Raw genomic sequence first — 13,258 nt, forward strand, 5'->3', positions numbered from 1 at the left:
AAATTTGCAACGTATTAATATTGAGGAAATCCCCCTTGCAATGAAATAAAAGGCATTGCAGTGATCGATACGCTGTATTAAAATAAGGATTAGGACTGTGATACAATGGTTTTCCGATTAATTTTACTATTTTATTTAGTCTCACATTGTGTGATATCAGCTTTTAGCACAAATGCAACTATTCCAGGCTACCATTTATGGTCATATGGTGAAAGGGCAGAAATATTTTGCCCTAATGATTGTAAAACAAAAGATTACCCTGAGGAATGTTGCTCTTGTAGGGCACAGCCCTGCTGGGAAATTAATCAATTGCTTTGTCCTGTTGACAAAATATATTTGGAATACCTTAATATATACGGAGAAAGTATTCTTACCAATACAAATAACGATTCAGTGGCGGAATTGATACATACTGGAGGTTCTCTTTCGAAGCTTCCGCAGAATATATGTCAGATCAAAGAACAGTTAAGAAAGGTGGACTTAAGATACAATTGGATACGCAGCATAAGTGTAATAAAATGCCTAAAACAATTAGACACATTACGTTTAGACTTCAATTTGATAACTTATATCGCAAATACCTCATTTACCGACATGATTCACTTGAGGATTCTTACCATGTCACACAACCTGATAATGAAACTAGAACCTAATACTATAATCATCAAAGGAGGGAATATTCCAATCATTGACTTTTCCAACAATCCTAATATGGACTGCTTAGATGTTTCGAACGTGCTCAGGCCAGGACCTTTCTGTACTCTAAACTTCACAAACTCTAATATTGAATCTATTACAAATGACCTAGGGATTGTATTGGATAAAGTCATTCATGGACCAGGCGATATTTTATTAGAGCATACACACTTGGGTAGCTTTATTAACTTTACATCTATTGGAATTGAAGATATGGGCGACTTTCCCAAATACATATCTGGGTCTCTGAAATTAGATTCTAGTTCAGTGAACTGTGATTGTACGATATTTCCTATACTAAAATCTTTAGGAACAGAAGCCTCAGTATATTGGAAGAATTTGGATACATTTGTATGTAACATGCCTGAAAGTGTGAAAGGGCTTAACCTCACAGAAGTTGCCATTAGCCAACATTACGATGATCTAACATGTGATCTAAGTGAAAAGCACACATGTCCCCATTATCTTTGTCACTGTATTGACATGCCAAGTCAAGACAAAGTGCTAGTTAATTGTACAGGTGTAGGTTTAAAATCGATGCCGGACGAAATGCCAATCGGTACTTGGAGAAATAATAGAATAGATCTCATTCTTGCTGTTAACAAAATATCAGTGATTCCAGCCAGGAAATACTATAACAGATTAATAAATCTGGACTTAAGCGGTAACCCAGTGTCAACTTTCAGTCGGCAAGCGGCTGCCAGCATTTTGTCTACAATAAACATAGAGAACCAAACGCTGGATGATCTGCCTCCTATTTTGCAGCATAGAGACCCTAATGCAATCACTTTTGGTCCGCATCCAATTATTTGTAACTGTGGTAATACATGGATAGGGGACTGGATTCGTTTGAAAAAAGGTCAGAATAGGCTGAACTGCTCCGTTGGCGGGACCATTTTACCGGCCGAAGACGTTACTGAACATTTTCTAAACTGTAATAAATTTACACCAATACCCTTAACGGTTACAGTAAGTATAGCAATCGGAATATTAGCGTTTGTAGTGTTCGGCATTGGTCTCATTTTCTTTTTCCGCAACGAAATCACTATACTCAGTCGTATGTTTGTCCGTAAACAGTCTTCGGTTGAAAAACATAGAATAGACGTATTTTTGTCGTTTTATGATCAAAACAGTTGCGTTTTCAGAACGGTAATGCGATATATAAAGCCTGCCTTGGTAGATGCTGGATATATAGTATTTATTCCGTGGGAAAACATTCAATATGGAGACACGCGGGACGATGCAATAGCGATAGCTGCAAATCAATCTATTAATTTTGTTATCGTCTTATGCGATAAATACGCAGAAAACTACAATAGTGTATCGGAGTTAGAAACGATTTGGAATTCTTTCAAAGCCGACAAAGCTAAACAAATAATATTGATAAACTATGACGATATAGTTTCAAGCGACATCAGGGATGACAGGTTACGAGCTTTGTCAAGAATCCGCTATTTAGATTTCAAAACACGTGATAGTGAACTAATCGATCGTCTTATTGGTAAGCTGGGAAAACCTTTACCAAAACAAAAGCTAAATACGCCAAAAGAAAACGATGATAAAAAAGACGAAGGTATAATAAATTGTATTGAAGGAGCAGTTATTAACGATACGCTTACAGTATTTGAAAGACTTGCCATGCCAAGACCTTCAGAATGCAATTGTCAATACAGAAGATGTTATTTGCACGATGAAACACTATTTAAGCGACAGGGAAAAGCAACTTCAAGAAAAGGGATCAGAAAGGTTGTCCCGTTTAATTGATTAGGTCGTAAAAATTGGTAGATAAAAGTAATACGGTACTAATACAATATACGTTTGGTGCTAGTTTCGGTAATAACTTATATAGAAAATTAATTTATCAACAAACTTGCATGTATGTGACTGTTTGTTTTATGACGATGAACGTATATACAATAAGCCATAAAGAACAATGGACACAATTTCGATACAACTTATTATTTGGAGAGTTCATTCAGCTTTTTTAGACTGATCTTTCTTATAGTCACCATTACCTGTTGTACCAATGTTTATACAATACGTTCTATCTGATATAGATGCTGATTTTCATTTTGAGATTTTCAAGAAAGCAAACAGTTTTTGGTGCCTTCCCAGAATTTCTAAAGATATATACCATACACAAATATACATTCCTAAGCAATATTTAGATATTGTTATTCCCTGCTTTCATTGAATGTTCCTTACAGTGTTCGTATTTTAACAGACATATGCTATAGATAATGATTATTTTACATGGAGTACACTTAAATACATAGTATTAGGTAGACAATATGTATTTTAGGCAGCATTTTTTTATTATTTATTTTATTTTTCTATGGCTGCATGAATGCTATGGGAAAATGTTGATACCAGACCTTCCATTTAAAGAAAAAAAATTGAAAATGGATACGTTTTTTAAAGAATGAAATTTATTTTAAGGATTTGTACCAAATTGTACCATAATGATTCAATATAAATCTAATATAAAAAACAAAATAAAATTGTATATAATACATTTGGTGGTATTTGTTTAACAGGGATTCTTATTTTATTTATATAAAATATTTTAAGTAGTACCTATGTTTATTTGCATGTGGTAAGATATTATTCCTTCACACAGTTATGTATGTTAAGTCACAATGTTATATAGAATGGTACTTAAATTTTAATTTCCTTTGAGACTGTTTTAAGAGACACCCTGTCATATGTGACCTTTTTCTATGGGTCCCTTGGAAAGTCACATATGACAGTCTCGACTGTATATTATTGCACGTTTGTAAGGTCGCTTATCATTGGATAATCGTGACGTTTATATATATTATCTATATACACGATTGCTGTCAATTTTAATTTGTATGAAGTAGTTTTCCTTTTCCTCAAATAAAGTCATTTTGTTGTATTATAAATTCAGTATAAAGATATCAGACGTGCTACAACGGATCGAGTTATAAAGGCTTACAACCGTTTACTGGTATATTGGGCCTTATAATACTGCAATTTTGTAACGTAGCTTTTCATTGGATAATAGTTTTAATATTTTTATATACGCGGCTGCTGTCAGTTTATGAAGAAAGCTCACCCCCCTGCCCCCTGTATTATAAATTTGTTATCTATATTTCTGACAGGTTACATGGCCGTATGTAAGCTTGCGGCTCGGGTTATATTTACCAATAACCGTTTATAAAGGGCCTTTATAACCTGTCAAAAAATCTTTATAACTATTATTAGGACATGTCATACATCTTTAAAACTAATGATAAAAATGATTTTATGACTTGTACAAACTACCAATACCATGAATGATTTATCATTTCATTGAATGAAAACTTTTGAATAATCATTGCGTTGTTCGCATGTTTTTAAGCGAGAGTTTCTCATCCAAAGAATAGATTAAAAAGTATGAATTTCAAACTTCAATTCAAAGTGCATTGCAACGATTTAATATTTTCTATCTGAAATTCACCGCCACTCATCTAAAAGAATATGAATTAGCTGTGACAAATTTTGAAATCATGTTTGATTTTTAATGTTTTCCAAAACCTTGTCATTCTTTAACAATTTAAAGCTTTTTCTTTCTTAATATGTGATATGTATGTTTAAAATGAATACCCTTTAAAACCAAATGTTTTGTTTGCTTGTGATAAGAAAGATTTATTGAACGTGTGAGTCAATAAAGATTTTTTGAATATTATATATCTTCATGGGAACAGGAACTAAACGAATGCATTTTCGTCATTTGTATTTATAGTCTATGATAATTCATGATCTCAAATCAGGAAGACTTTCTAAAGTAATCCGGAAGCTATGTAAGCATTCGTCATAAAACAAGTTAAATATACTATAAAATGGTAAAAACAATGCGCCAATCAGGGAACAGAGAGTGTAAATACTTCTTTTAAGAAGACAAATACTGTTATCTCTAAAATGTTAAACTAAAACGTCAAATAAAATACCACTTTTATTACCTTTAATGTGACAGAAAGAAATTTACTGTTTAGACGATAAACCATAAAGCCAGACCAGCGGTTTGTAGCTGATTTTTTAATTGTATATTGATATATTAATATCTCCTTATTTATTAAATGGACTTTTTCCAATTCAATACATGGTAAATGCATTAAAATTCAACGGATAAAGGCCCAAAAGCAAACATTTTAATGAATTCTTTATTTTTAGACACGAGACATTCATACTGTTAACAAGGTTTCTTAATTTTGATTTGTTGATAAAACGATTAATATTTGGGCCTTTTACATAATAAGGGTTCTAGTTCTTAACTAAAATTTAGTTTGTAATAAAACGAATCGAAAAGATCTTGCACTGGGCAAGACTCGATCCAAAAAGAAATGCGAAATGCATCATATCACCGAGCCAAAGAATAAAGTTAAGACCATGTTTTCTATCCAGTCGGTCGTCAGAATTATTGCAACCTTTTCAAACTCCTTTGCTGACACCTTGTTGGTGAACCATGTAAAATAAACTCTTAAATCAATTTTACGGCGAAATCTAGTTAGGAACGAAATGCAATTAATCTGGACGGTGATCCCTTTTTTTTCCCTATTTTTCACTCATTGTTGTTTCATTGAAAAGAGTGTAACAGATATATCTCTATATAATATTCCGAAAGATTGTTTAAAAGTATTTATTTGAATGAAGAATTGTTTTATGTCTTTCCTGATACTGGCCACACAATAGTTTATTTCATATTCTACCTATGGGGTTCTTCTGTCAAATCTCACAAGAATTTTCAAGATGTGGATTAGTGTGAGGACAATAAATCTAATCCGTGAGTTTAACTATAATTCAAACACCGGCGTTCTGCTTGTCTACATCCGGGTTTATTGTTTTGTGAATAAACTTCGGAACGATCTTTAGCCATTGTCATGATATGCGTACGTATGTAATTCAATGGTTTAAAATTAAAATACGGTTTTTGTTTCTCTAATCGTCCGATACAACTTTTTCAATTGTTTCTCCCGTTGTTTTCACTTGCTGTGTTTTTGCAAAGATCCTGTAAGTAGAAAAAATAGGCATTTTTAAACAGTTGCGTCTAATTACTTTTATTCTGATAATAATTGAAATTTTATTAGCTGTATATAGTTAAAGCAGGACGTAAGCCATGCACATTACATTAAGTAAGAAGGTTAAAATATTTTAATTAACCAAAGCAGATATTTTCAATTCAAATGCTTTAGTATTAAGTGATTCGTCTATATATGTACGAGTACAAACTGTTACTTTATTGGAAAAAAATAGCAATCAAACATTTAAACTGAGGTAAAGTATAAGAAATGTATGAGTTTATTTGACCTCAAGTTGACCTGACCGTTTTTACGATTTTAAAGATTTTGAAATGAATGTAAACATTCCTTTAAGTACAGTAACTACCAAGTTAATAGCCTTAGACTGATAACATAAATCCTTAGTTCTATGTTTAAATATGTTAAAGGCCCATAATGCCCCAGAAAAGCTTTTATGTTCAATTCCCCAAAGGCTTTTATGTTTTCCCATTCTTAACAAGTAAAACTTTATTCGTTGCTGAAGCATAATGTGCCTTTAAATAAAAATTTGAAAACGACGTTTATTCGTTGTATATACGTTTACATTATCAGCCCCATGATATTAGAAGAATTCCACTGAGGTTTGTTGACATTAAAGGACTGGTTTTGTTTTTCGAAAAAATGTGAAACATGTGATGAATGTCTGGTCCAATAACTTTTGTCATTTTTTTCACTCCATTCCTTAATATTAAGTATTTTAGTTTAAACAATATTTTGTTGATAAACATTACATTTACATGATAATTGACACATAATAAATAGTACGGATTGAGTAGGAAGCTTCGAAAGCTTTTTTAGAAACTCTTTCCGTAAGAAATTGTTTGCGATATGTCAACACACAAACACACATTATAGCTCTTAGTTCGAGGTTAAAAATATGGTTATAAAAAGTGATTGAAGTCTTAGTTCCGTACAAATTCGTTTTCTTAGCACAGTGCGTAAAGCTTTAAAATCGCCAAAGAGACCATCGGGTTGTTGTCTATGTACTGTGATTTGGTGAAATGAAAGATTATATTATTTTGTACTCAGATAGACCCTTATCTTTAGAAATATAATCTAAACAGTTTGTGTACTGTACTTGTACGAGATTTCTATCCTTTAGTCTGGTTTCCGGTCGTACTTTGCTATAGGTAGTGGTAAGGGGCAGGTAATCCAGACTATCTACCCTTGTGCTATAAGGAGGCGTGTCCTAAAGCGTTAGGCGTGTCATTATAATTGTGTAAGCATTTCCTTATATGACATCAATATTGCTAAGTTGTTCAACTAAAATCCAATGTTCTCTTCATAATGAGGTTAAATTAATATCATTTAAACTATTACAAACCTTTTTCATGTTATATGAAAAATTTTAAAATGTTATTTATTAATATTAAAGTATGCGAGTGGAGAGTGTTTGTTAGTTTATTGGGTTTTAATTTTTATAAAACCTGCGCAAGGCCTAATCTGGTTGAGGAAGACCTCAGGTGCAATTTCTTTCATTATTTCCGGCACAAGCGGGCACCTGAATAGAACCACCAACCATCTGTGAAACAGCTATATAGCTTTACTATACAAAAAGAATTTAAAGTCCCTGTCGAGATTTTAATCTACAGCGGTAATGTCGAGTATGTATAGTATAATAGAACTTACAAAAGAAGAGTGAACCCGAGTAGGCAGAACCCGGCGAGTACCAGGAAAATGAATCCATTGAAGAACGTCACTGTTGCGGCATACACAGCATTGTTTAAAAATGGTGCGGTAAATCCGCATATACTTGTCACCGCTGTTATACTCGCAAATAATGATCCTGAAATAAAGCAGAACAAATGACATACCAAATGTAGATCTTTTTATCAAATTAGTCAAATATATTTATAGACAATTGATATTGAAAAAATGCTTAACCCTAACTGGTTATGCATTTTTGTTGAAATCGGAAAAGAAAATATACGATATTGTTAGGTCCTATATCTAGTCTGTATTTGGTATCCGGATATGATCATTTACACAGGTTTGACTGTATTAAGATTTTTCTACCTGGCTTGTAATTATGGCATCAATGTTTTTAGATTTCCTCATTAGAAAAAAAAGTTCCCCATTACATTTAATCTATAACGTTTCTAGCATGTACTGTTGTGCTTATTTTTTATAGTAATAAAATAATATTTTTACCATTATCATTCTTAATAAACAGAATTTTTATATAAATTAAAGATATTTCAAAAATCCCGTCTATGCCAATAATTTATAATTAAACTGAAACAAACAAAAACAATATTGCCTAAAACAACGTTGTTTCCTTTCATGTTACTAACACTGAACAGGAACGATTACTGTGAAATTCTTACAAGTATGACTTCCAACAGTTGTTACGCTTTTCCAAATAATCGATTTAAAGTGTTAAAGACTACCTGCTGAATTATTATAATGAAGAGAAAACGTGAAAATGATGTTACAGTTAAAACTGAAATGAATGATTAACAAACACGAAAGCAAAGTTAAGGAATGCATGGAAAGTCAATTTGTTGACTTAAATATGGCGAATATTAATTTGTTGGATGATTTTGCTAGCATGATATCATTTAATCACATTTCAATTATGTTGTAAATGTTTACGGTGCATATGTGTGTATGTAGTACATGCCATGCTTAGTGAGGTCCATCCGCTCGAAAGAGCACAAAAAGCATCTATTAAAAGTGTCGGATACGGATTCCGGACATGTCACCAGCCAAGCCCTTTTTAAAATAAAGTGTGGTAAAGATTTACCTCCATGCAATTTCCACGGAGAATTAGTCAAAGATATAAAATTGGAGGAAGATCCTAACTGTTCAGTAAACTAAGACAATATGAAAAGGAGGTAGCCCTGATAAGGACAGTTAGTTCCAGTAAAGGGCCTCCTTTCAAGCCCTCACTGCATGCTAGAGGCTCACGCACCATAGTACCCTCCCTCGTTGTCCCTTCCAACTTTTAAGTGACCACTCCCTTCGGCTTCAGTCAGGACATCGACAGCTGGTCCACAGATATAATTTCCGATCTTTATGCTTTTTGAAATCAACCGATGCCATGTGCCTTTAAACGACGTGCACGTACCGAGGAGTGAGAGAGACGGTGTTTTTATGCTGTTGAATACGGACCACGTACATGTTACCAGTCATACCCTTAAAGAGGTCATTTTAAAACAAAAAGCAATGATAATTTACTTCCGTGCAAGTTCTACAGAGCATTAGCTTAAATATAAACAGAAGTAAACAAAACAAAAAATAGATCACCTTGTTTGTCAGGGTCTGTCATAGACGACATCAGACTTTTCGACATTGATACTGTCAGTCGACCTAGTAAGGCTGGTACGGGAACTTTAAATAAAATGAAATATTAAAAATATATACGATATGATTATGAAAGTTTACAAAACATTACATTGACGAATTATATTCATGGTTAAAACATGGTTTAAATAAGATTTTTTTAAATGCGTTTATTTAAGGTCGCCGCCGGAAAGCCCATATGGGCGACCGTACACTCAAGTCGGGCCATCCTAGAGCGTCCCGCCGAGATTTTTTCGTCGATTTTTTTCCCAGCTTTATTGATGGAGGAAGACCCCAGGTGCCCTTCCGGGCATTATTTCATGCACGAGCGGGCACCTGGGTAAAACCACCGACCTTCCGTAAGCTAGCTGGATGGCTTCCTCACATGAAAGATTTCGACACGAGTGAGGATGGAACCTACAGCGGTGAGGGATCTGTGATCTCAAGTCAGCGACCTTAAAAACTCGGCCACGGAGACCCCCTATGAATAAGAAAAGGTTAAACGCGTTTCTTATATATACAAGCGTTTGAGTAACGTCAACATCAATGACGGCTTGGCCGAGTTATTAACTCGTCGGGATAGTCATTTTGCCGCATAGGTTCAAACCCCGCCAGGGGCAAGTCGTTGTTTCGTTGAGCAAATAACTTTACTCTGTGCTCATTACTGGTTGGTTCCAGGAACGGATCCGAAATTGTGTCTATAAGCTTATGGCTTCTTACACTGTCGAACTAAAATAAGTTCTGTATAAATCAAAGTTAATGACGTTTTCAAAATATTCTGACTGTGCACAATATGCGCATAACTATAGTTGCTTAGTTGCTATAGTATGCATGTTCTGATCCGGAGTTTATTTAGTGTTATAGACCTTGTTTTCTTGTAAACTACATTGTATAAAACGATTCCGTAATGCGATTTGTGATTTTATATTCATGTCTACGAAATATATTTGCGTATGAATGAATAACAACCAGAATAAACAGTAAAATATAAACCTGATATGCCCTCTAAAATAGCTATTGTTAAGTTTACTAAATATTCTTATAATGCTAAAATATGAGTATTTCTAGATCTGGCTTGTCCGTTTCGGATAACAATGTCGAGCTATTATGATCGATGCTTCGCCGTCGTCATCGTCGTCGTTGTGCAAAAACTTTAATATAGCCCATCAAACAATGTTAAAGATATAAATATGATTTGGAAACACGCTTATAATGACAAAAGACGGTTGTTTGTAAATGGCGATAATTTTGAAAGCTATACTTTTGGAGTTATGTCTCTTTTCAACATAGAATTTTTGTCAAGTGATTTTTTTTAAACAGACCAAACGAGCGTTAACACCGCATGCGATGCACTTGGCTTTCCTATATATGTAATAATAAGAAGAGCCATGCTAAATAACGTATCTTAGAATAATGTCCACAATGGTATAACTTTATTATAAGTATGTGTTAGTAAACCAATTATTCCATTCAGATACTAGTATATAGTACTAATTGTCCAGGTTTATAGAATGGTATAGAATTAATCGCTCTTTTATCTACTTACCAAGGTAAAGCATCAGATCTGACTTTGCAAACGCCTCCAGCACGAAAGAAGCGGTATTTGAGAAATTACTTATAATGGCGATACTAACTTCTGACAAACATTTCTTTAATGGTGTTATCAGACATATTCCAGCCAATCCCTGCGCAGCATGCCGGGCCGCACTGAAAAGTCCTATCTTTTGTGAAGGCCAACAGAATGGCTTGCCAAGTTGATATAACAATTCAATTGATGCCCGATTGCTTCCTGCCATTTCGGCAGTGAAGATCGAAAGCACTAATAACGTGTACGCTGCTCTTTTGCCTGAAAACTCGTCACTTCGGTAGAAGTCCACAGTTCGTTTTAAATTTGTGAAAACGGAAGTGACGTCACAGATGTTTTCCTCCTGGAGGGTTTCAGGAAGGAAAATTAGTGCTAAAACCCATGCACAAAACTGTATCAAAGTACATAATGCCATAGGAACAAAATATCCTTGAAATTCAATGAAATAACCCGCAACAAAGCCACCCAAAGTTAATGTTAATAATTGAATACCATCAAACAGTGTGAAGACAAGCGTTCGTTGACGTCCGGGCTCAGTGACGTCTGCTATGAATGAATAGCAACCAGAATAAACTGTGAAATATGAGCCCGTTATGCCCTCTAAAAAGGATGCAACGATCAACCAAATTAGGTGCCATTCGTAAAAAATAGTGAGCCCGCACAAAATATATTTTAAAAGATATGCGCTGTACGAAAATACGAATAAAAAACGCCGCCCGAAGGTATCCGAATACGACGGGAGTATAGCAGTTGCAAAGAATGCCGGTAAAGATGAAGCAATCATGAAATAAAGTTGCCAAACAGCTGTCCTTTTCTCGACGTTTTGAAATGAAATAAACCTCGGATCGCTAGAGTTACTTAATGAACATTCAGAAGGACCACCGTCGCCCTGGTGATTTGCTTTCTTTTGAATAACATTATGTATCCACTGAGAAATAACATAGAATTGCACAACATATCCGAAAAACAATAAATTAGCTGTTGGAAACAAAATAAAGTGTTTACATTTGAAAGTACGTGATACAATTTTGTTAGTATTCACTATCAAAGGTTGACGTTCATTAACCGACATATTGACATATGAATACTGCAGATCAGAAATATAACAATGTGAATTTACATGACTTTGGTGCACAATTTATGATAGTGAAAACCCGATATCTAATAATGTTTACTTAACATGGTTATCTGTCAACATTACCTTTAAATTCAACATGATAACATCCTATTTATAGGTTCGTATCAGATAAGAAAACAACTCATTTGTGTATATTAGAATAGTATCGAATTTTAAATGGTAATTAAAGTGACGTAATGGTTAAGATGGCTGCGTTTGGGGTCCTCAAATTGGTTAGAAGTGAGATCAATTAATTTTGGTACAATAAAAATATATTTGATTGGATTAAGAAGCGAAAATGTTTCTTATTTTCATCAGAAAAAACTGACTTAACTTGTTTCAAGATCATACTTCGTATGAATCGACGTCTTTACTAAAACAGTAAATTTGTGATTCACTTGTTAACATACAGAAACATAAATGTAATATTTAATTCATTCCTTTCTTTCTTTCGTTTTCAATCGCCTTTCTTTCCTATCCTCATATTGATATCAACAAAAAAAAACAACAACAAAAACAACAACCAAAACCATATTACCTTTACAGTGTTGTTGGTGCACTGTATCCCAAAAAGTCATTCTATATTATACGATGTATACGTACTTTTTAATGTTTGAGTTAAGTCGGTGCTATGGGGCGTGGATGGTAGCTTTCATTTTCTAGTACCATCCATGAACAGGTTCAATCAAATCGAACCTGCAATACTTTCAATTATATTTTTTTTATTTTTTATTATTTTTTTATTATTTTTTTTTTTTTGGGGGGGGGGACGTTCTTTAGATATTCTGTTCCCTCTTTTTATTGTCACCTCAGTGTTATTTGTACCCCGTACATTTAATCAAAGATGTTATATTTTCAACCCTTGAAGATCGATCGGCACAACATTATTGTTGTGTGTGCATGTTTGTGGAGTTCTAAGACCCTTCTATTCGGACCTTTTCTAGTTGGGTGGTTCCAGTGTTCCTACTTGAATACAGTATTATCACTCTTAGGATATGTTTCCTGCTTTTTAGATTTGTATTTTGACAGTAAATCTGTAATATGCTGACTTTATAACCGCTGATCTTATTTCAAAATTCAATTTTTCCGTTTCTCACATTTTTCTCGTTCAGGGCGCATGAATTATTTTACTTGGCGACCATATTTCATGGAATTGCACGAACGTGTCACATTGTATGTTTCATTACAAACGCCGTTTGAACACATTTGCGGAAGTAACTGGATTCAACATTTTACCATTTTTGTGTTTAAATGTTGAAATCCTTTTTAAGACGGCACCATGAGTCGTGGATGGTAAATTGCACTTTCCGGTACCGTCCATGAACAGGCTCAATCAAACCGAGCTGAAAAACATTTTCAATTTTGTCGATTTGGGCGTTTTTTAAAGATTCTGTTTCACTCTTTTTTGAAACACGTGCTCTTTCACTGAACTCGTCAAGCAACATTTACATATGAGCCGCGTCACGACAAAACCAACATAATGGGTTTGCGACCAGCATGGATCCAAACCAGCCT

General features: G+C 34.1%; 2 protein-coding genes across 2 annotated transcripts; one reads left to right on the plus strand and one right to left on the minus strand.

Annotated features, from left to right (window-relative positions):
* Positions 1–77: 77 nt before the first annotated feature.
* LOC132732072 (uncharacterized) lies at positions 78–3,781 on the plus strand. Its single transcript, XM_060718418.1, has one exon. The coding sequence runs from the start codon at positions 106–108 to the stop codon at positions 2,458–2,460; it is 2,355 nt and encodes a 784-aa protein (XP_060574401.1). The 5' UTR covers positions 78–105; the 3' UTR covers positions 2,461–3,781.
* Positions 3,782–3,792: 11 nt separating this feature from the next.
* Positions 3,793–11,736, minus strand: LOC132732073 (lysosomal proton-coupled steroid conjugate and bile acid symporter SLC46A3-like). The gene is made up of 4 exons (XM_060718421.1): positions 10,588–11,736; positions 9,006–9,089; positions 7,386–7,542; positions 3,793–5,707 (listed from the first exon to the last, which is right to left on the minus strand). The coding sequence occupies exons 1-4, from the start codon at positions 11,696–11,698 to the stop codon at positions 5,638–5,640; spliced, it is 1,422 nt and encodes a 473-aa protein (XP_060574404.1). The 5' UTR covers positions 11,699–11,736; the 3' UTR covers positions 3,793–5,637.
* Positions 11,737–13,258: the final 1,522 nt, after the last annotated feature.

Source organism: Ruditapes philippinarum, unplaced genomic scaffold (assembly GCF_026571515.1).
Source record: "Ruditapes philippinarum isolate M1 unplaced genomic scaffold, ASM2657151v2 ctg3673_1_1_1_1, whole genome shotgun sequence".
Taxonomy (NCBI): Eukaryota; Metazoa; Mollusca; class Bivalvia; order Venerida; family Veneridae; genus Ruditapes; species Ruditapes philippinarum.

Excerpts from the sequence above, each read along its gene's own strand:
- LOC132732072 (XM_060718418.1), top strand. The coding sequence starts at position 106 with ATGGTTTTCCGATTAATTTTACTATTTTATTTAGTCTCACATTGTGTG.
- LOC132732073 (XM_060718421.1), bottom strand. The coding sequence starts at position 11,698 with ATGTCGGTTAATGAACGTCAACCTTTGATAGTGAATACTAACAAAATT. Across the intron at positions 9,090-10,587 it reads AGATCTGATGCTTTACCTTG|TTCCCGTACCAGCCTTACTA; the intron begins GTAAGTAGATAA and ends TTTTATTTAAAG. Across the intron at positions 5,708-7,385 it reads CTCGGGTTCACTCTTCTTTT|GATCTTTGCAAAAACACAGC; the intron begins GTAAGTTCTATT and ends TTCTACTTACAG.